Source organism: Colias croceus, chromosome 20, assembly GCF_905220415.1.
Source record: "Colias croceus chromosome 20, ilColCroc2.1".
Classification (NCBI taxonomy): Eukaryota; Metazoa; Arthropoda; class Insecta; order Lepidoptera; family Pieridae; genus Colias; species Colias croceus.
Genome location: NC_059556.1, coordinates 5,037,066 through 5,061,059, shown reverse-complemented (window position 1 = coordinate 5,061,059; position 23,994 = coordinate 5,037,066). Strand labels below are relative to the sequence as shown.

General features: G+C 32.3%; 1 protein-coding gene across 4 annotated transcripts in view; it reads left to right on the top strand.

Moving 5' to 3' along the window:
• Nucleotides 1–8,046: 8,046 nt before the first annotated feature.
• The window catches only part of LOC123701080, a 35,511-nt gene continuing 19,563 nt past the window's right edge, over nt 8,047–23,994 (top strand). For all 4 annotated transcript variants that reach the window (XR_006752673.1, XM_045648504.1, XM_045648503.1 and 1 more), the window contains exons 1-2: nt 8,047–8,365; nt 22,677–23,959. Coding sequence is in view for 3 of the 4 variants with exons in the window: in XM_045648504.1 (XP_045504460.1) it covers nt 22,711–23,959 (1,249 nt within the window). In the remaining variant the exon portion in view is untranslated. The remainder of the gene's footprint in view (nt 8,366–22,676; nt 23,960–23,994) is intronic.

Below are 23,994 nucleotides of genomic sequence, written 5' to 3'. Positions count from 1 at the left end.
AGTGAAATATAATTCTCTTCTCGGTAAATACTGCGGTCTAAATAGTGTTGCCCGTAGGCTGACCCCACGCGGTTGAAACAATAGAAATGTTCCGTTTCTGAAATTAAATTTTGGAAGTAAAATACTGTTTCATTGTAGTATTAAAGATTGTTACAAAATTATTTAGAGCAGTGGTTGGGACACCATATTGTATTAAAAAGTAATTTATACATAAATGGAAAGAGTCTGCAACGACATAACTCTGTTCATAATTTTGAAGCTGTTAGAGAACTTAAAATTTACATTTTTTATGTACTTACTTCCGTGTGTACTTTTATGTGCTTACTTCTACGTTGCAAACGTATAGATGCAGTGATGCAGTGATGCAGATGCAGTGCATGCAGATGCAGATATAAATATTCAGTTCTTTGATTCGGATACTTATCCTCATATTATTTTAATTTGTGCCCATTCAAAAGGCTAATATTGATGTTTGTGATTTGCTCACATATCTAATAAATAACTACATAATGACATATAGAGTAGAATTGTAAATTAAATTAAAAAAAATCTAACATTTTTAACCGCCGAATCTGCTAGTTATTATAATTAATTACCACGGAAAACAAAAGTGAACTATAAAATTGTTATATAACAAAAAGCTCTCAAAGACAATAAATAATAATGTATAATTTTCACGCTGTAATTTAATACCCACACGGATAAACAATAACTACAATTTCACTTTCATTTTATTTCATCATCATTGTGGTCTACCAAATTTCTAATTGGCACCTTTTCTTTACAGATATACCTCGATGTTTGAATGAATTTATGGAAGCATATTGAAGATAACGGAATCAAGATGGCCGCTCCGGCTTCATGTATGAGCACTGAAAAAGGTTGCGTTATGTTTGACTGCCTTGTTCATCTGTGGGAATGGTAAGTTATATATGGCTTAATCGTTTTTCTCAGCTTCGTGGAGGTTTTAGGGTGATATAAAATACTTATGTTTAATTAATATCTACTTAATCGAGAATATAGTTAAGGTCATAATATTTAAATGCGTTAATTTTTCCAGTAATATTCAAGTGATTGCTTGAGCATTACAAATATCCAATATCGATAAATTTTATGTACCTAACTATTGAAATCGATTTTAATTTTATGATGAATATGAGAGAACGACAAAGGTAAATCTTGTATTACTTCGTGAGTTCGTATCTGACTTAGGACTAGGGATAGCTTGATTGTCAGCTTTCACAAAATATTTTAAAGGTTTGTTGGTTTCTGAAAAGTTTTCTTGTTATTATAACTGCCTGCTTAGTTTTTATTTAAAGAAATACATAATGGAGTTATGTGTGGTTTTCTTCTAAAAAGAAGTACATTAAAAATTTCAAAAACGTAAAATTTAGACTAATAAGCGAGAAGTGATTATGTAACATTTTCTTACACTGAGAAACGTTGAACAACCTGCATAGGTTTCATCTAAAATTCTAATGCATGTCAAAGTTACAAAGTCTCTTTGAAAAAGAGACGCTACGCTCTGTTTATACTATAGCATAAATTCAGTTATGTTCCTCGTCCAGGCTTTGCGGTTATTGTGGTTTCATACTAACTGAGAGCGAGGTACTTCAAATATGAGCTTCATTGTTGTTTACCGCCCTTGTCGCTTTCGTGTTAAGGATCAGAATACAAATTTCCGTGTGTTTAATCAGCCCCGCCATTCCCGTGTGACGTCACACTGCCGGGAACTATCGCCTGCACAAAGGGTTATTCAACGTGCCTTGTCTCTAGTATCATTTAATTTAACACCTGTTTGCTCATAACGTAAAGAGGTGAATGGACAAAGAATTCGTGAGAACTAAGTAAATGTTTACATTGAAGCAAAAACTGGCGTGCATTACTAACCCAGAATGCTTTTAAAGATTAAATGGATTGTGGGGATTATATGGAGCTTAAATTAAAACATTAGTGGCAAAGACGCTTAACACCCCTAGTAAACGTTTCATTGTTTTTAAAAAGAGAATTTAAACTGAGGAGCAAGGGTTAATTAGTACAAGTAGACATATAAATGAATGTGGTTTCAGAACTAGGAAATCCTCAGCCATAATTCTTCAATTTTGTTGATTTTGATCCTTGCCTATTTATCAATAATAATTAAAAGCATAGGAGTATATAACGGTTCTCTGAACCACACAATGACAGCACAAGTCCATGTTATACCGCAGTATCCTTTATTCAAACAGAACGCGTACGCTTCAGGCATTTCCTTTACTCTCGACAAAAGCATTGTAGTTTGTACTTTATGGTAAACGAGAGTCCCAGCCTTATCTTGCAGTTTATGTCGCTATTCGTTCGTACGTTCACATAGGATGTATGTAGAGCCAGGATTTCCACATTCTTACATTGAAATAGAAACTTGGAATTCAGTAGACATTCGCTCTTGTTCCGAAGAAATGCTTTTATGTTTAGTAGGATTTTTTTTACGTAGTCCGGAATGTTTAATTTCAAGACTGTTTTTATTTGTACTGCAAAAGGCAATACTTACTTTAAGTTAGCTCCGTTCTTTTGATTAAAGGCAATTTATGTTTACAGTTATACAGTAGTAAACTACTAATAAGAAATGTTGTAAATGGATTACATTATCTTATCTTAATAGTAACTGAGTAAATACACCCTGTATTTGCAATGGAGTTTTGCGAACATGAGTAAAAGATATTCTTGGATAAGTTGTTGTATTTACTATATGTCTCAAAACATGAATAATAGATATGCATTTTTTTAGAACAAATTATCTAACTACTATAGCTACACAAAATTCATGTTGTTTTTTGACGTTGTTGAAATGTTGACTAGCAGGGTTTCTTAACAACCATACATTAATGCAAATAAAGAAATAGACCGGGAGATATTGACACAAAATTTCGAGTCATTTGTAACAGGATGGCGGTTCTACAGGGGTCTTAATACGCAATGACAAAAAGAAAAATGATGGTGTGAACGCTGGTACCGGTGGCTTAGTCGCGTGGGCGTTAGTCGAACTCGTCGGAAAAATAGCGATTTGTAACACAAAAATTTTAGAATTTACCGATAGCCTATAAAAAGAAGTAGGCGGTAGTGTCATGCCATACTTTTCCGGTGTGACTTACAGCCCGCCATACCGACGCGAATGTGTTGATTAAAAGAAAACAATTCAACCATTATTTTGTACCAGGCTAACTTTTGCACAGGTAACCATCGTCGTGCAGCCATTTACGAAAATTGCTATACCATACTTTTCGGACGATTCCAAATGGTCGCCATACCGAAAAAGTTTGGTGAAAAAAAATTTTTTTGCAGATTTTCGACGGTATGGCGACCATTTGGAATCGTTATTTCTCCGATGAGTTCGACTATCGCCCACGCGACTAAGCCGCCGGTACCAGCGTTCACACCATCATTTTTCTTTTTGTCATTGAGTACTAAAACCCCTGTAGAACCGCCATCCTGTTACAAATGACTCGAAATTTTGTGTCAATATCTCCCGGTCTAAAAGTAGAAATTAAGTATTCTTATAAAAAAGGTTATTTTATATGATTATTTTTCCGACCCAAATATCGGCCAATAGAATTTTCTCTGGTCGTTGACGTCAAACTGACAGGTTGAATTCAATTGTGAAATTATATTGGCCGACATTTGGGACGGAAAAATAATCTCCCGAATACCACACGAGCTTCAAAATTATCTGGCATTTCCCTCAAGGTCCCTGCAAACAAATAAAGTCGTCAAGTTTTTCAGGAAAAATCACTCGCGCTTCGCGCTCGTGATTTTTTACCCTTGACTAAAAACTTGACTCCTTCATTTGTTTGCAACGAACCTATCGGAAAATACCCGATAATTTTGAAGCTCTTGTGGTATTATAAGTGAATATTCTTTCTTTACCGTTACGACTTTGCTATCAATCAAATGCCAAAAATTCACGATTTTCGTCTAAAATCTAAAGTTAGATCAATGTTTTGGCATCGCAGACACTAGCTTTTCTTCATAGTTACAGTTTTTTTCTCTTAGCTATAATTTCAACGACGATAACCATAATGGTTTAATTTTTAATTTAGTAAACGGTTATAAAATATTATTTAGTACATCATAGAGACAATCACGGCTGCTTTGTGGATAGGTACTCCAAGCGTGAAAGTTCAATTTAGGTCATAATAAAATGAGACTTCAATAAAAAATTAATAAGTTTTAAATTTAGAGTTACTTTTTGTAATTTCTGCTATTAGAATGTTTATTAATAGGTACATGGTTAATTATAACAGCACTTAAATTAGACTTGGAATCGCGTCAACTTTTCTGGTATTTAGGTGACATCATTGTCTTGTATAATATTTTGTTAAAATGCGAATAAACTTATTTTGGAATGTTGTTATTTTATGATTTAGAGAACTCGACTTAAGTGGGTAGAAATGTGTTGCATTCGAATTTAAAGCAGCTCTGGGTATGTAGTATTTACATAATATATTAACAGACATACACATAGATAATATAAAAATTTCGAATTTATGTCTACTTCTTTTAATGAACTTTAATGAAATATTAAGGTAAGGTTAGCATTCGTAAATATATTTATAATTTATTAGGATTTAAAACAATTAGAACATTCAACGTTACCAAAACATTAGTACCTACATATCTACCTATTTTATTTGGACCGACATGACGATGAGACATTTAATCCAACACTATTCTCTACACAAGTGACGATATTACACACATTGTGAATAAATTCACAAGTTAAAAATCTGTTAAATCAATTCATACACAATACCGCTATAAAGCATATGACGAATCGATGACGAATGATTCATGATAGCCCTCTATGTCATGTTCTGATGTTCACGATCCAAGTAGGGTCATTACTATTCTCAAGAAGCTTATATCTTACACTGGAGATTGCACTATGACCATTAACTTGTAACAAGAAAATATGACCTAGAATGACGTCAGTCATGTTTTTTGTCTCTTTCTGTTGAGTGACCACGCTGGTTTGTAAATTCAGGATTTTTCAAAATAGAAAAAACTAAAAATCATGGTCTATAAATAATAACGACATATATTTTTAACAGTATTTATAATATAATATTATGGTCATACTTTATAGGTACATACAATTTTAATTGGTATAGGATGATAGTTTTAAATAACTTTTGGCTACAAAGCTTGGATATGAACCGATATATAGCATTAACATCCTTTGTAAATAGAGGAAAGTAGTGTTTTGCATCAGATACTGTTTACCAAATTGTAAGCTACTCAGATCTTCTTTTTAAACGCGTTGCTTCGACTGGTCAATTTCAAGCCAAAATCATCAAAGAAAAACTGTTTAGCGGCCTTGCACAAATTTCAGCTAACTTTACAAAGTTTATTTTTCAAAAGGTATTTTTTTCTGGGTCGTAATCCTCAGTAACCTTGATTGGCACATATATTTCTTTTTATTTTACTTTTTGGAAAGCTGAAATACGTAAAACAAAAAAAATATAAGGTAAGTTAAAAAAGTATAAATTTCAATGTAAAAACGAACAATCTTATAACTACATGTGAGTGCAATACCGATGTCGTGTGTTGTTTCATTACTAGTAACAATCTTTAAAATGGTGTTCTAAATTTTCATCATAATATTGTTATTACAATATATTCTCCTCGCTATCCATAAAAACTCGTCATCATGGTTACCTTACTTGTTAAATTTGTTTATTGAAAACTTGTTGAAAAATGATAAAGTATTGGGGAAATAACAAATTTAACATGACTGCTTACTAAAATAATGCTAAATTAGACAATTTTTGCCATTGAAATGATTCTAAACAGGTAAATGCAGGAGTATTGAGGAATATTGTAAATAACGTAAATATACACTTGCCTGTGAAATTCTATGCCAGAATTTGGTGTCCAAACACTTCTGCAATTTTGCACAATACAATGCATTCTTTATATTCGGAAAATATTCATTAAATAAGCAACAATATTAACTTAAATATTCGAAGCGACGCAATTTTTTTGACACACATGCCATATTGACAAAGTGAGAGTTGCTACAATTTTATTATGGTGACTACTCATAAACAGGGAGTATCGCTTTTTAATAATTGGTTCAGATACTTATTTTATTTAGCATAAATAATAATTGTCTCATCAAACAATGCTTCTGAATGACGTTTTTGGCAATTTATCAACAAACTCATGTACAAAAACTAACCTTTTGCACAGAATATTACAGCATACATAGTAGCCTTGGGAAAACTTCGTATTAACAGTGGCAATACCAAGTTAGGTGTGAAAGTGATAAAAAACATGAACTGGGCAATATTTTCTTGTTACACGTCAATGTTCATACCGAAATCTCCAGTGTATTAGATATAAGCTTCTTGACTATTCTACGTTGCAAGAACTAAAGAGGTCAACTGTCTCTTTGATTTCCAGCATTAAACCATTCGAAGCACGCGGTCACATCTGGTTATTGTCAGCTTGACGTTCACTTTATTAGCTCTACAACTTTACTAGCGTTGAGGGACTAGTCACTAGGACAAATTTATTTATTTTTGAATTAACTGTTTCTTATATTAGTGCTAAAAATACAGTGCTACATTTAAAAACTTCTTAAACTCATTCAGGGTAAGCACTAAACAGTGTTCTTGGAAAAGTTTTCTAATTTATAGATTCGAGATCTATTTATCTCTCCTTATATTATAAAGCTGAAGAGATTGTTCTTTTGGTTAAATCTTTCAGTGTAGCCCGTTATCGAGGAAATCTATAGGCTATCGTCACGCTAAAAAGCAGAACTAGAATATACTGGTCATAGCAGGTAAACCGTAAATATATACAAATGAAAGTCGTGATATTCAAATGGTTCACTACTCAAGAATGAATGGGTAGATTCAGATTTTAATGATTTTCGGTATCGTGCGGAGTCGGGATGAGCTAAATTATGATGCTGAGTGACAAATAAGTTACGACTTATTATAATTACTGTAATTTTATTATTGAGAGTAACTACGTTGTAGTAAATAAATATAATTATGTATATTTTTGAATTTTTGCCCTATGCAGATGTCCTATATATCGAAAAAAGTTGTAGGTCTCAAAACTGGACAGCCTATCGATATTTCTGTGATTGACATGAAACATTGTAAGAGTTACCATATGCCACATCTGTGGATAATTTTTGCTGATGTTTATGGTGGCAATGCTTTTTTTTTAATCTTTTAGATTTCCAAGGTATAAAAAGCAAACAAAACACAACAATTCATGCGTAACACTTTCTTGAAAGTGTGTCGATAGGAAGATAGCAGAATTTCACTTGTTTTAGGAAACAAAGCACCGCTTGTCGATGAGCGTGCTTCGCTTAGCTAATTGGGAAAAGTGAATTGCTTTGTCCAGCAATGAAAAAGGCAAACAAAAAGTTCCTAAACGTTCTACGCCTTACTTCTTGTAAGTACATGACCGTTTTGCAATCTAAAAATGATCTATTTGGGCACTTATCACATCAACTTTGAATACTCCTAACAAAGAGTGCTATTTTATGTAAGTAGAAAGTGTTAACATCTCTAATAAACGATTTTTGTTCAGATGTTTACTTATATATGCCACTGATAACGAGTTCGTAGATTAAAATTGTTCGAGACGAATGACCTATCGGTAACCGTTAAAAGCCGCCACTCCCCGTATTCAAATTAATATTAACGTTTTTCTACGTATGTATCCCTTCGCGCTCATATGTATAGAACCTCTGTTGAAGGCTCCGTCTTTTTCACTCCTCAGGAATTCAAATTACCTTTATCGGAACACAGTCATGTACAGGTTAAACCAGTATAACGATAGTGAATATAAGAGACACAAAATGTAGTGTAAATTTATTGGCTTCGGAGACAGTTTTCATCAGCTGCATTATAGACCTACCTCGTGCACCGGTGATCGTGGGTAGGCTATCTCACTCTAACCTAGGTAGTCGTGTATATCATTTTCACTTTTACTCCTCCCACTCGTGTTGGCACGCTCAACTTGTTGTGGGTACTACTACAGCAGTCGACGGCGAACGGTCGTTTACGCTCACAAAGCGATGCGATATTTCGTGAAAATAAATCGTTGTTAAAATTAAAATTAAAAATAAGTGAATATTTTGACTGACAATAGAAGTATAATGATTAAACCAAATTAATAAAATATGAAATGAATAGAATTCAGCTAGTAAACTAAATGAAACTAGGAAATTTATTTAAGGAGTAGTTAACAAAAGTTTTCGTGTTTTGTGTAAATGTGTATTGTGATTTGGATGGAGTTCGTGTAGCAGGATTAAATTAAATGAAGCTAGACACAAACAGAGGATTTGATGCCATCAGCGAATAAGGTACGAGAAACCGGATATTACACTAGACGGACACTCAACTAGTTTTACACTCTTAACTGTAATGAAATAAGTAAAAGAAAATATAACAAAGCAGAAATTTTTCATTCGTAAAAACCTAATTGGACAATTTTGTTATTAAATTTAAAGAACATATTTTGAGCTTCTTTCGTGCGTCACGCAGGACTAAAATTAAATATTAGTGTTTAGGAGATAAACATTGGTTTGCGTTTGGGTACGCCAGTCTAATGTAAATTCGTAAGGGCCAGGTGAGCGGGCAACAGGTGTATTTTAAACGGACGTGTTTAGTTTTTTAATTTTCGATATCTGGTAGATACATTTTTCGTTTAACATAAATCTGTTAGGTTAGAATTTTTTATACATCTTCCTGTTTCGTTCATCTTTCTAATACTACTAGTTATGTACTACTACTATAAATTATGAATGGATACATTTCTTGTAAATTTTAAAATGATAGAATTATATTCACAAGTTGCAGACTAACGGCCAAATAATTTCGAGATATTTGTAATTACTTGGACATTATAGTGTTATGTGTAACGAAGCCAACACAAAAAAATCTAATAACATTACCTACTGCTGCAGTTTCAATATCTCACGTAAGAGTACCTCAATTTGTACTGTCATTTTGTCGTTAATGTATTTTTAAGTTTCCAATATGAGTCATTTATCTATAATAGATGTCTAAGCGATTTATAAAATACTGGTTTTGTTATAATGCGGAGGTGATGTGTCATCGACATTGCGGAATTCGGACGTTATAAAGATTCGTTAAAAAGCAGGTAGTCGTCCGAACCTTTTTGTGTGCAGGGACTTTTTGTCTTGAAGTCTGCGGTGGACGTTGAATGACGAAACGCACGCCGTGCGACGATTTGTTTGAGAAGCACTTGTTGCATCGTGCTCGATGCCTTTTGTTTTTCCTATTCAGACACCTTGTCTCAAATCTTTCTTGAAACTTTCGTCTAATCTTTCTTTATGAGAGCAATGTTCTCGGAACCTGTCGCATTGCTACGGGCTTAAGTAATTATGTGTTCGAGATAACACTTATAGATAACGAGTTTTAGGGCACAATGGAAGGTCTAAACGGTAAAGTTTGGGAAACCGTGTAAATGTTGTAGGTACCTAGATAGTTTTGAAAATAAGATTTTTATATCTCTTGTCGATTTCCAATAATCTTTTGTTTCTCTGAGCAAAAGTCATTGACTTTTGAAAACGATCAGGCAAGACGAGTGAAACGAATATGAATGAAAAAATCTTTAATTTTATAAACATTGAACAGAGGAAGTGAAAACAAGAAAGTATCAAAAAATTACACAGCTGTTTTGTTCAAAATTACTTTAACGTTACTCCTATTGTTTACGTTTACAAAACTAAGTAGGTAAGTACTTACAACATGATACAAACGACACTTGTAATGTAAACCGAAGTATCTGGTTTTAAGTAGCACACTATACATTAACATGTAGCTACGATGATGTTTCCAAGTTTCCATCATAAACCGGTTTATGTACTACGAAATTGTATTTCATATAGGTACCTACCGAATGATGCAAAGGCAATCCGCTATTTGACATTTACCGATGTTGAGCGTGAAAGGATGTTAGGAATGCGTCCTGTTATTACCTAAGGGCGATTCGAGTTCTGACGAATATTGTTTTGTAATCATGGTTAGAATACAGAAATGTATTTGGTTTTGTACCTATAGCTATGGTATAAGTACTACAAATAACATTTCTACATCGTTCCCTTAAAAAACACCCCAAAATTTTATCAAAACTTATAAAGGTATGTGTATATACCACGATATAAAATGCAGAAACGACATTATAAATAGTCTTTAAAAGTGTGTATTATATCACAAATAATTCTTATGAATGAAAGTACCCTACATACTATAGAGAATTGTTATTATGCAATTTATGTCATTCCCTTGAAACAACTTTTACCGCATACCTTATAAGAAACTTTTAAATTGAGCTGTATTACCATTATAGACCACGTTGCTCGTCGAATTTGTTCACAACACCTGTGCTCTAAAGCCCTTCGCTTATCTCTAAAGTGCAGTTACTCCCCAGTCCCCATTTAACAAGTTTGTTTGACGACAAACATCTAACTAGACGAAGATAAAGCAAGATGCTTTGTACTTAAAAAGGCGTTGAGTAACTCCTAAATTATATGAGATAAGTGCGGACGAGAATTTGAAATAAATGCTGAAAAATGACTGAAAAATCTAGCTCATTTGAACATTTCTACATGCTAATTGATCGCTAAAAGAAAGAATTCAAAAGTTTTAAAATGCTAAAAGATTTTAAAGCTGTAGATACAGAGTCGAAAATCCCTCAACATTTCAGTCTCATGCCAATTTAAAGGAAAATTTCCGTTTTGCCTACAACTGGGAATGAAAGAGGAATTGCGTTTAAGTACTTTTAGAAGAGCTGTTTTGCAAGAAGCTGATTTTGAAATGAATGTTCATATGAATCAGTAATATGCAATCATATGTGGAATTGATTGCAATTTATAGAGTAAAATATTGCGGATGCGTAGCTACGTAACCAGCTGGTTATTCTATCGGAAACGAACTAATATCTTGAAAAACTAAGTTGATTAAAAATAAATCTTTCAGTGAATCTTTGATAAACCTTTATAGTAGGTATGCTATTTAAAACTAGGCCAAGTCCCAATCGCAGTAAATTTCTATATCACGTCCTTCAAAAGAAACTAAACTATATCAAGGACGCAATATTTCAAGCTTCATTTAATCTGCAATGCGATTTCGTGGAAGTTGGCAGCATTTATTGCAATCCTTATTTTTGGCACACATTTTGTCGATATTACGTAAAACGATAATAAAACTTGGTCAAATACGGGCTTAATCAATCTAATAAGTAGCGCAATAGCCGCTAATAACGATTATAGAAGTCGTGATACCCTAGAAAGATATATCGTTGGCAATTTAAATGTAGGTTATTATTTTTATACGCATTTGAATTTATCATTTTACGGTTGCAGACATTTTTGAAGATAAAGTACAAGTGTTTGTGACAATTTCTTGTGGAGGCCTCGTTTAACTCTGTTAATAGTGACTTTCTCTAACGAGATGTGGTTTCTAGAGGGATTATAAATAAAATGTTATTATGTTTTCTAGGTAACGATTTTATTATTCTACTCATTATGTTTAGTTAAGACATTGAAAAAGTCCAGTTCTGGAAACTACTCAAATCAGGAATAACCAGTTTTGAAATCAAATGAAAGAATAGTATAAAACAATAGAAAGGTCACAGTATTTGTTTGTTATAAAAAGTATACCAAACAGAAATCTAGCTATATCAGAATCCGGATATTATATCTGCAGTATATGTGACGTAGCCTTTAAATGATAATATCTTAATCAAGACGCGTGAGCATTTCATAGGTGCGAACCATTTGATCGTGAGAGAGGAAAGTCTTTGTTACAAGATTGGGGTTACGTTCACGTTCTATGGAATTTATTTGAGTGTTAACAATGAGATATTTGAATATATGTATTTGCAAATAAATCCAGTGGGTTTTCTATTTTGACAATGGATAATTAAGTATAGCGCTCAAAGTGAATCGTACACTGAGTAAAAAATTTCTACGCAAATGTCTAGTGTTTTTGATTGTACTGGGCGTAGATTTAGTGCAGTTATTTATATTTCACTTAGCCACTCTCACGTAGTGCCTACCTATGTCATTTGGTGCCTACTATCGTAGTTTGTAATTACGTACCGATAAAAAAAAAGTTAGAGTAAATGTTTCCGTTATCCATGACAAATAAGCTATTAAAATTACGTTGTATGAATTCTTAGTACCTACTTAGGATTTTTTTTAATTCGCAGTAAATGCAATCGAAACACTTCTAGCTAAGGAACGAATAAAAAGTAAACAGTGTCTGTTAGCGTTGCTGACGGAATTTTCATTTCACTGTTCTTTTTTGCAACTAGAGTAAAAAAATAATAATAAGCGGTCTAGCATTCCTCAAGCCGGCGTATGTATAACAATTGCAGCTCTCGGAATTGAAAAAGATATAGCTATTTGCTTCTTGTTCATTTTATTTTAATATCCAACGGTGTTTTATAGACTTTATTCTTTACCATAAGTTTATTTCAATTATTTTCTTGCCTTATAAAATATAAAGGCATTTTTTTGTCTCGATTCTTAAATATCATGTGCATACCAAAAAATAAATGATCTTCGATTTTTTCTTCCTACATTCTCAATCATTAATTCATTTGTAATCACAAACTGTTAGTAAAATCTTTAATTTAAATCAGTTCCAAATAATCTGGAAGTATTTCTAGAACCCAAATGTTTATCGTGACGCTAATTACATTTCATATGCTTGTACGAACGTGTCGTGAAATTGTGATCAAGGTTCTGATAAACAGCCTATGGAGTATGTGTGCCAGGCGACACACCGTGGACAATTGGTTCACCGCTTAGCGTATCACGCAGATTTATCTCAGATAGCTGAGTCGTTTCTATCACATCAATAGTGAAAGCCAAGACGTGATATAAGATCATACCATAGATTTATTTTGACTGTCTCATTGTAATAAATACTTACTAGTCTTGATATTAGTTTTTGATGATATGGATACGAAAGCTGAAGTATCTTAGTAAATACTAGATAGTGACTAATGTGAATTTATTGCTAAGAAGTAAGAACCCAATTAGGATAAGACCAAGAAGCTTATATCATAATATACACTGGAGATTTCGGTATGAACATTTGACGTGTAACAAGAAAATTGTTGTGTTTTATCACTTTCACACCTAACTTGGTATTGCCACTGTTAATACGAAGTTTTCCCAAGGCTACTATGTATGCCGTAATATTCTGTGCCAAAGGTTAGTTTTTGTACATGAGTTTGTTGATAAATTGCCAACAACGTCATTCAGAAGCATTGTTGGATGAGACAATTATTATTTATGCTAAATAAAATAAGTATCTGGACCAATTATTAAAAAGCGATACTCCCTGATTATGGGTAGTTACCATAATAAAATTGTAGCAACTCTCACTTTGACAATATGGTATAAGTGTCAAAAAAATTGCGTCGCTTCGAATATTTAAGTTAATATTGTTGCGTATTTAATAAATATTTTCCGAATATAAATAATGTATTGCATTGTGAAAAATTGCAGAAGTGTTTGGACACCAAATTCTGGCATAGAATTTCACAGGCAAGTGTATATTTACGTTATTTACAATATTCCTCAATATACTCCTGCGTATAGAATCATTTCAATGGCAAAAATTGTAAAATTTTGCATCATTTTAGAAAGCAGTCATGTTAAATTTGTTATTTTCCTAATACTTTATCATTTTTCAACAAGTTTTCAATAAACAAAATTAACAAGTAAGGTAACCATGATGTCGAGTTTTTATGGATAGTGAAGAGAATATATTGTAATAACAATATTATGATGAAATTTAGAACACCATTTTCAAGATTTTTACTAGTAATGAAACAACACTCGACATCGGTATTGCACTCACATGTAGTTATAAGATTGTTCGTTTTTACATTGAAATTTATACTTTTTTAACTTACCTCATATTTTTTGTTTTAGGTATTTCAGCTTTCCAAAAAGTAAAATAAAAAGAAATGTGCCCATCAAGGGTAAAATTACTGAGGATTACGACCCAGAAAAAAATACCTTTTGAAAAATAAACTTTGTAAAGTTAGCTGAAATTTGTGCAAGGCGTTTATTATAAACAGTTTTTCTTTGATGATTTTGGCTTGAAATTGACCCGTCGAAGCAACGCGTTTAAAAAGAAGATCTGAGTAGCTTACAATTTGGTAAACAGCATCTGATGCAAAACACAACTTTCCTCTATTTACAAAGGATGTTAATGCTATATATCGGTTCATATCCAGGCTTTGTAGCCAAGAGTTATTTAAAACTATCATTCTATACCAATTAAAATTGTATGTACCTATAAAGTATGGCCAGTAATATTATAATATAATTAATACTGTTAAAAATATATTGTCGTTATTATTTATAGACCATGATTTTTAGTTTTTTCTATTTCGAAAAATCCTGAATATACAAACCAGTGTGGTCACCCTCAGAAAGAGACAAAAAACAACACTGACGTCATTCAAGGTTATATTTTCTTGTGACAAGTCAATGGTCATAGTGCAATCTCCAGTGTATTAGATATAAGCTTCTTGGATAAGACGTAATCATACTTTCATTACAAGCTGTCATTATAAAACAAAGTTTTATTGAACCTAAAATTTTGCTGTCATAAGAGTAACTAATAGTTCAAATATGAAGAAATGAAGAAACATTGTGAGTTGTGACTCAAGCTCTTGTCAATAGAGGTCTAATAAGGATGGTAAACATGGAAATTTGAATACGTACACAATTGGGAACTCGCGTGTATAACGATGGTATAAATATTTATGAATGAATCGATAGAGAAAGTAAGTACTGATTGAGATATAAAGAATTGGAGTAATGTTGTATAAACAAAGGGCACGTAGTTTATCGACATTTCCGTAATTTAACGTTTTGTAATAGAATAAATGCTTCCTGAATAGTATTAAACGTTATTATATTATTATAATGGATTGTGTCATCAACGCACAAAATATGAAAGTATCTATGTAAGAGCCTACCTATATAATTAATAACTCATTTACGTTTTTTCCTATCGATTGAAAGTTAATCTCATGAATGTTCTGGAAATTATCGCAAGCACAAGAAATAATTCTATTAGTGCTTTACTTGTGTTCCTAATAGAATTATTTATTCTTTTATTCTACGTTAGGTAATTAACTACCTCGTTACTGTTCTTGAATATGTAATCTGTGGCTCGTGTTTTACGTTTGTGAAATACGGATACCTAGAAGAACTGGAATTCCCAATCGATGTGTCTCCGTTGAAACGTGAGGTTAATTCGAATTAGAGGATAAATACCAGTTGTGCAAAACTAAGGTACCTACCTAATAATTTTAAATAATAAGCTACGGTAAATTTATCTGTTTATGAATGGTTTTACATTGAAGATTAGTTGCACACGAGTTGTTTTAAGCGTGAAATTATTTTTATTATAATAACGAGACATAGTTCTGTATTGTTTCGTACTTCACCTACTCGTGCTTATGGCACGTTCGAATTGAACAGGAATAATTTTTTTACTTAGTTTCTATAATAACTACTAGTCTCTTGGCTCGCTTCCGTCGTTTCAAATGGGAGAAGAATAAAAAAAAATGTATAATTTTTTTATATCCTTATTACCTATTTCGGGTGAAAGAATATTTTTTCGATCTATAGAAACATAGAAACAGATCTGAGTTCATCCATTATAACATCAAATGTTAATTGAGTATTTGTGACATCATTTTATACTAAGCACTTTCCGATATAACCTTTAAACTGCATGTCAAGAACCTGTGCCCTAGATTAAGTAACACTAATCTATTTGTACTCAATTCTGTGTTACATAAAAACATGTTTATTTTATTTCCAATACAATATTGTTGGTTTCCTCTTTGCTTTATTGATATAGCTGAACTGTTACTTTATTAGATATTGTTTAAATGTTCCATTTGTAGAAGCACTTGCTACTGAAATACGTGCTTAATCATAACTTAGTATAATGTTGCAAGTTTGCAACGCACAATATAGAGCTATTGTATTTCTTATAATAAAGAACAATGGCAAAAATATCGCCGATTTATTTAGAACTCGTAACAAAAGTGTCCAAATTGCAGCTATCATTGTTGAAAATAATTAAAATTTCTGTGAAGGGAGTTACGTCAGTAATATCGCGATGTGCTTATTGTACCTCAAATTTCTTTTTGTTTTATCGCAATTGTAATATTTGTTAAATGTTAATTCATTTGACTAAGTGCACGAGGCATTTTTAGGATGTTTTTAACAATAGGCATCGTTATCTATGATGCTTCTGAATTGACTTAACAGCCTCTACATCTATTTGTTCTGTTTTAAACACTACTGGGTGTGTCTATTTAGAAATTCATCATTAATACAAACTTTGTGTGTTTGTGATATTGATATAATTCATAATTTGAATATCCAAAAAGTTCTGAATGTGTCATTTAAAATTTCATTTAATACCTACCTACCTTCCAAAAAGTTTTGTAGTTTGAATGTAAGTAGCTGTACTTAAATCTATTTACGAAAGCGCATAGTGTACACGAGCATTATGAAAAGCCTGGCATTAATTTAATTACCACAGATCTAGATATATATATTAATTTAAAAGAAATAAGTATGAAATATTTTATCTCAAATAAAATGATGTCATATCAGCGGGTGGAACCCACGCTCGCATTTCTGCATCAGAAATCAAAGTCGTCATAACGACAATGTGATTTTATATTTGAATGTATTAAATATTGATTAATGTAGGTACTTCTGATTACTTTTTCATTGACCGAATTTATTTAGTTGTTCAGACTTAGTACCTTTTTAAGGTAAATTACAGATAACATCATTAATTGATATTTGTTTTTATTATATTTAATTTTCTCGAAAGCTATTTCGATTTGACTGGAAAGTCAAAATTATAAACATTTGAGTTCAAGTTTTGAAAGTAAGGAAAATAAACTATTAACGACTTAAAAGGCAGGAAACAAACACATTCTATAGGTATGTAGACGGGAAAATGAAACCTATTGTGCAATTTTAATCAGTGTATCCAGTGGATTCATATTTGCATACCAGGTGCCGGCGAAATTACGAATTCAAGCTTTATAAATTTTAATGAGAATTCCTCCTACTTCCATTCTTTTAATGCAAATTGCACTTATCTTAAATATACACACTCAGTAGGTACGCTACGTGATATGTAAAGTGTTAACAACTAAATTGTATCTAAAAATGTTAATTTTAAGATGGAGGCAGTTAGGACCAGACGCTAAATTTTTGCAGTAGCATTGCATAAAAAAGTATTATATTTCATCTAGGTCAGCCCTTTCTCATTCTATTGTGGAGTAGGTACACCTGTGAACTAATTTGATAGAACCAAGTCTTAGGTATAATATAAAATAAATTTGTAGTAATATGTATATGCCACTTCTGTTTTATATATGGGTCTAAAGAGCTTGTTTTTCAAGGAATAACTATATAAAAAATTAGAATCAGTCCGATATTTTAATGCGTTAGTACTTAGTACTATTTTTAATAATTTCTTTAATCATATTGAATTACAGTCGGTGGTGTTATCTACGAAAGAACTTAAGTTTACATTGATCCGTAGTATATTATTATTAGTCTGTGCTTTGATGATATAATATTGCAGATCATTCGATTCCCATAGTTCTTGCATAACTATCAAAAAATTGACCACAAAACATTGCACTATGTGAATTGTCACGGTCTACTGGTGAAACGTTTGTAGACATAGTTTTGTGATCAATCGGTTCCGAATGGGTGAAAGGTGCTTTTTTTTAAATCACTCAAAAAAGGAGACTATATTAATAAGCCTTAAACTCACAACCTCCGTTCTACAGTTTCTTATCATTTAAATTTTCTATATCCGAGTGACTGATTTTTTATCACGCTTTGTAAAATTAAGTAAGCAATAGTTTGAAATTTTTGTTTGAATTCAAATTATACAGTATTTCCTGTTTTTGGCTGATTAATTATTCAACGTTAGATAATAATGTGTCGAAAGCTTACACTTCAAAATATTATAACATACCCGTTCTGATAAATAATATTTATAACATTATTATCTACCATAAAAAGTTTATAATTATGTAGGTAGGTACTAGGTACTCTAAAATCGTGTGTACGTGTTGACAGATGCGAGGATGTCGTTCGACATTCTATCGATATTGCTTGTCTAGAAGATTTTGAAATTGACTTTTAAATTAATTTGTATTAATCGCATTTCTGTTTTCATAGTATGTTTGCGTGTAGATCGTGATAGTTCTTGGTTCTTTGTTCTTAACCTTGATTTCCCCTCCTTCAGAACTTCGCACTGATATCAGTATAGGTATCTAGAATTCTTCCGCTTTCTGACGAATATCACCACTCAACTCATTAATATTCATTATGTTAATTTGAAAAGGGTTTTATTTTTAGCTTCGCTACGCGTTGACGTAGCTTGGTATACTCACGCCGTTCTGACTTATTTATATTTTATAGTGTTTTTATTTTAATTAACGAAATGAGCGTGTTTATTTTGATGCCTATTAAAAACAAACAAATTAAACTTACTGACACGTAAATCATTATGCAGAAAAAATGTTCACTTGGCTAAAATCAAAATATTGTTATTATATGTCAAGGTGTATTACCGGTTCTGTGTGCAGCAAAATTAAAAGGTTAATAGAGTGAATTATTATATTTATGGTCATAAAAATAACTTGATAGCAGATTTGATAAGTTTAGAAAAAAAATGTTGATAGGCTATTTACGTATACCAATTAACAAAATAACATAAGCTATTTAGCCTAGCTGTTTAATTTTTTCGTTTGACAACAAAAGTGTTCTACCTTCCAAAATACACGCGTTTTCTTCTTTTTGTAACTAAAAATCAGAATATAACCCTAAATATTTAAAAATGTAAATTAAATATGCTACACAATCGCGCCTTCAATATCAATATGACATTCAAGTGTCTATTATACAGTGTACCTTTCTCGTACTACTTGAACATAAAGTGCACATGGAACGTAAACCTTGACACACACTATCTGCACAAGATATTCTGATCATCTCAGCCATTAAGCTGCATCAGTTCAGCAATGGTGTAGAAAGGAGCTGTATCAAGGACGAGGCGCGCGCGCCGGTTGTTCACCTCGCGACAAGAATGCGCCCCAATGCGGTTGACCGGTACGACATTCGACCTCAACGTGTCTCGAAAAATCTTTTTTTGGCTATAATTCTGTGGGATATGTTTTATTTTTAAGATTTAAGTTGAGATATTAAAATATAGCGGGTTTTGGGAATGATAGCATTTTTTGTAATTAAAATTGCTTATTTGCTGTTATAAGATATTAAACAAAATATGTGTCAGACTGTCTTGATGTACATACAGTGTTTAGAATGTGTATGTGTTGCACATTCTATATGCTCTATACTTTAAGTCCAGTATAAAATTTTATTATTATCTTCATTTTGCAACATTTTATGAAAAATCATTTTTCAAAAAATAATTAAAAATATTCTGTCCAGGATTTCTGTTGTCTACCCATTTTTAATTTATTTTATAATATATGAAATTTATTATAAAATAAATTTGATTCTCTTATCAAACCGTTACGTTTCATTTCATATTCGGATCTTAGACCAGTTGCAGTAGGCTAATGGCCTAAACAGAAAAAAATAGAAATTAATATTCACAACACATTGTTTTCAGTGTAGATATTGATAACATTTCATATTTTAATACTTCTGCAAAAAATATATATTAGTGGTGAATTTAATAAAAGTCGAAGATAGTTAAGAGATCTCCGCTAATCAAAAATTAAGCACAAGTCACCATGAAATTACATGAAATCATAATGATTCTTCCGTACTAATAGATTACTTACTTCCATAAAATATAGGTAGTTTCCAAGCGATTCGTATAAAAAACCACTTAGAATCCTTGAGTATCGGTACCTATATAATATGTCCCTATAAAAACTTCGTATAGTTGAGATCCATCTCATCTATCGGTTCCCAAGCTTTGAAAACTCGTTCTTGAACGCGTTTTACAACTTATACAAATGAATGTGATAGTATGTAGGTTTTTTTAAACAAATATAGGCACAGACAGCTTGATTATGAACAGTTATCTAGTGCTAAAATAGGAAAGGCAAGGTACTGTTGCACTTAATAAAAATAAACAAACATATCAATCAGTATTCAGAATGTAGGCACTGAAGCTGATCCGATGTTTTATATATAAAATTCTTCGTACTTATAGGGTTTGTAAATAGAGAAGATTCAGATTTCATGCCACCATTGCATTGGTGTGGTACCCGTGGTCTACGTGAAATACTATAATATGGATAGGTACACATGTTTCAAATACATGCAAGATAATACAATGACGAAAGTTTATTTCTCGCGGTAGGTGCTGCGGTCATTCTAAGAATTATCTTCTGAATCATGGTTTAGTGATAGTGATTTTCAATTTTATTCGCAATATTCTTGGTATAAAATCTAGTTCCTTTCACTTCCTAATTCCTATATAGATGACACATTTCATGTGCCTACAGATTTTATAATCATATTTTACTTTCAATTCTAAAATTAAGCAATGGCGATAGGATCTGATAAAAGGTAACATGGTTCATTTGAAATAGAATTTGCGTATTCAATTCGTTTATCACATTGAATATCATGTTGAATTCTTACAACATCTTCAATCTTTAAATTTACATTGCAGATTGCAATAACTCGCTTACAAAGCGATCAAGATTGGGCCATTGACAGCGTTTGCACTTGTAAAGCTTCAAATGCGAAGGTCGAATTTAAACTCAACACTTAATCCAGTTGAACGCAATCGATGATTGTCATATTCTTTAATCTTTATTAGCATTGGATTATTTTAAATGGATTTTACATTGTGTCATGTTCAGATGTTGAAGCGATCTAATCGTAATTGTTAGTGTATTTCTGTACATAGCAGTTTTTTTTATTTATTCAGCTTACATTTTCAAAACTAAAATACAAACATATATACCTATCAATGTATCTATTAACTGTAATAAGGTATCTATTAAAATAATTTACATGCTCGTACTGGAAGAATGTAGGTACACTAGAATTAAATGAATTAACTAGTAGTGGTACTGGCCGTCATCGCAGCAATAAATATTATGAATCTATTCACATGCAATAAATCTGCATATTGTATAATCCAGCAGGCTTACGAGCATAGATTAGGTCTGTTACATCACTATTTACATACTAGGTAATAAATACGACGCCTGTGTTAACTCATTGTCTGGGAATAATAATGATTTAGCTTATAATTTACACTTTCCAGACTGATGGTATTAAATATACTTCTACAGAACTAGCTTGAAAGACTATAATTCAATTTGTTGTGTAAATCGTTAAATGAATTAAAAATCAATTATCGCAGGCGGTAGTCAAAGCGAGAGATAATTTGAAACGGCTTCAAAGAGTTTCCTTTGAAGAGGACGTCCATCTTTAGACGGATGCGGTTTTTAATATATCGCTTCTTTGTTTTTTAGGTGTTGCACGATGAGTGCTCTTTTCAAGTTTTAATGTCTTTCATTATCTTATTTCTAATGTTTTATTGTCGATGGTAAACTTGTAGATATTAAAAAAAGCAACCATTGGATTTGTGTAATATCTATATTTATCGGATTATTTTCAATATTCATTGGACAATCTATATCCTTTGCAATGGCTTGGTGTATAAACTTTCTTGGTTTTACTCATAGAAATCTAAATAACAAGACACTTGTCTTGTCTTTGTTTCTTGTTATTTAGATTTCTATGGTTTTACTGGTCATTAATATTGTAGTTCTGATTATAAATCTTACAGCTTTCAAATTTATTGCTCGCAGTAAATTTAGTTTAGCATTGTTGATAAAAATAAATTTATAACACAGCGCTAAGTATAAATAAAGATCGATTTATAACAAAGTAGGTTAATCCTCATATTGACATTGGAATCAATCGTAGGTATATGGTGTCGCGGTCTAAATGTGTGAGAGTTTGGTCTGGCAACAATCCAAGTAGACCGTCCTCCGTACGAGTGGCCTACGGTGTACATTACAATTTTATTTGTTATTTACGAGCCAGACTAAACAAATGATCAGTAAACAATCTATTATTTGTAAGTTGAGAATACTGTAATGTATCCATAATGTATCATACTATAAATAGTAGGAAACCTTTCTATAATCGCTTACGTTCACTCCATTTGTCATCTAACAGCGAGGTTATATCATACATTGACGTATTTCTCTAGTAAAGTAATTAACGAGGATAGAGGAGGTCGTTAAAAATGCTTCCGCGAAGACAAAGTTGAAGATGTAATAATTATCGTCACGGAAATGTTAGAGAGAAGAACGGACGCAGTGACAGACTTTGTTTCCATACGGCTTCCGGTCATTAAGATAATGATGTTTCTTTGTGGCTTCAAATAGGAAAATAATTGATTTAATATTATATTTTTTTCTTGGAATACTCATACAAATGTAACGTATTCGTGGTTTTTAATATTATTCTATAAGTTATCGAAAATAGATAACACGTGAGATGTTAATTGATTTATCGAAGTGTATATTAATGAAATTCTTTTGTATCTTTTCAGGATTGACCCACCGGTACATCAGACTCAATTCCAAATGGATAACAAGAAAACTTTACCAGCGACTCAACAGCCGCTGACACAGCAGCACATAATGGCACATCATGTCCATCCCGACCAAATATATTCACATCAGCAATTATCTAACCACATTACATCAAATCAACCAATACAAAATCAACCTAACGGTGTGATACATCAACAACAGCTTATACAAAATCAGTATCATGCAAATATGACTGCTCGTTCTCCACTTTTAGAAAATAGGCATGAAATGTATGGTACTAGTCATAATCACGAATATGCAAGACATTACGGAGCTAACGACAATTATAACTATCAGCAACAACAACAATCACCTATCACAGAAAGAACTGAACAAGTGATACACACTGATCATAATGTTAACCATGACATTATGCACAATATTCCTAAAGGATACAACGCGGAAGTTTATCAAGACTACATGAAACGTAACCCACCGAAAGATAATAACCAAATATATCAAAATCATCAACCTACGTATAGGCCAAATATGAACCAGTATGGTTCAAAACCTTATTTACCGTATTCAAATAGAATAGGACCTCAAAGTAATACAGAGCTTTTAAGAAGGCAATATAATGAAATACAACAAATGAAAATGCAGCAACAACTTCATTATCAAAACCAAGCACAAATGCATCAACAGCAAAAGTTCGCCGAGCGACAACTTTTACTACAACAAATACATGGCGTACAGCCGCCACCAAATTTACAGAATAGTATATATTCAGATGGCTCCTATCGAGAGGTAGATAGCAGATATGGAAGTAGAAATGATTTTAAAGATTATTCCGGTGACATTCACAAGGAGGTCGATAAATATGCTAAAAATAATGAATACAGAGAGATGGAAAAACAGAATAAACAGTACCAAGAATCGCAATGGACGAACATTAATCAAGATTCTGGCTTTCGGGAGACGGAACGATATCGAAATCAACACGAAGAACCCAAACATAGATCACCCCCAACAGATTTTAATAACCAATTATTAAAGAATAATTCAGGCGCAATGTCACCTATGAAGTCAAGTGAATCCAGTTCGCCTAGTATCAAATCGCCATCTTCTGAGAGCCGGCGAAGCAGCAGTGGTCAAGCATTGCGTTCCCCAACTGCGCAAAGGATTCCTACAGCGCCAGTAACAATGGCTGGCATGTTATATAAACAAGGTTCTGATGGGCTCAAGGTTTGGAGGAAAAGATGGTTCGTGCTATCAGAATATTGTCTGTTTTATTATAAAAGTAAGTAACCTATAGCATTTACTGTCTAATACTAC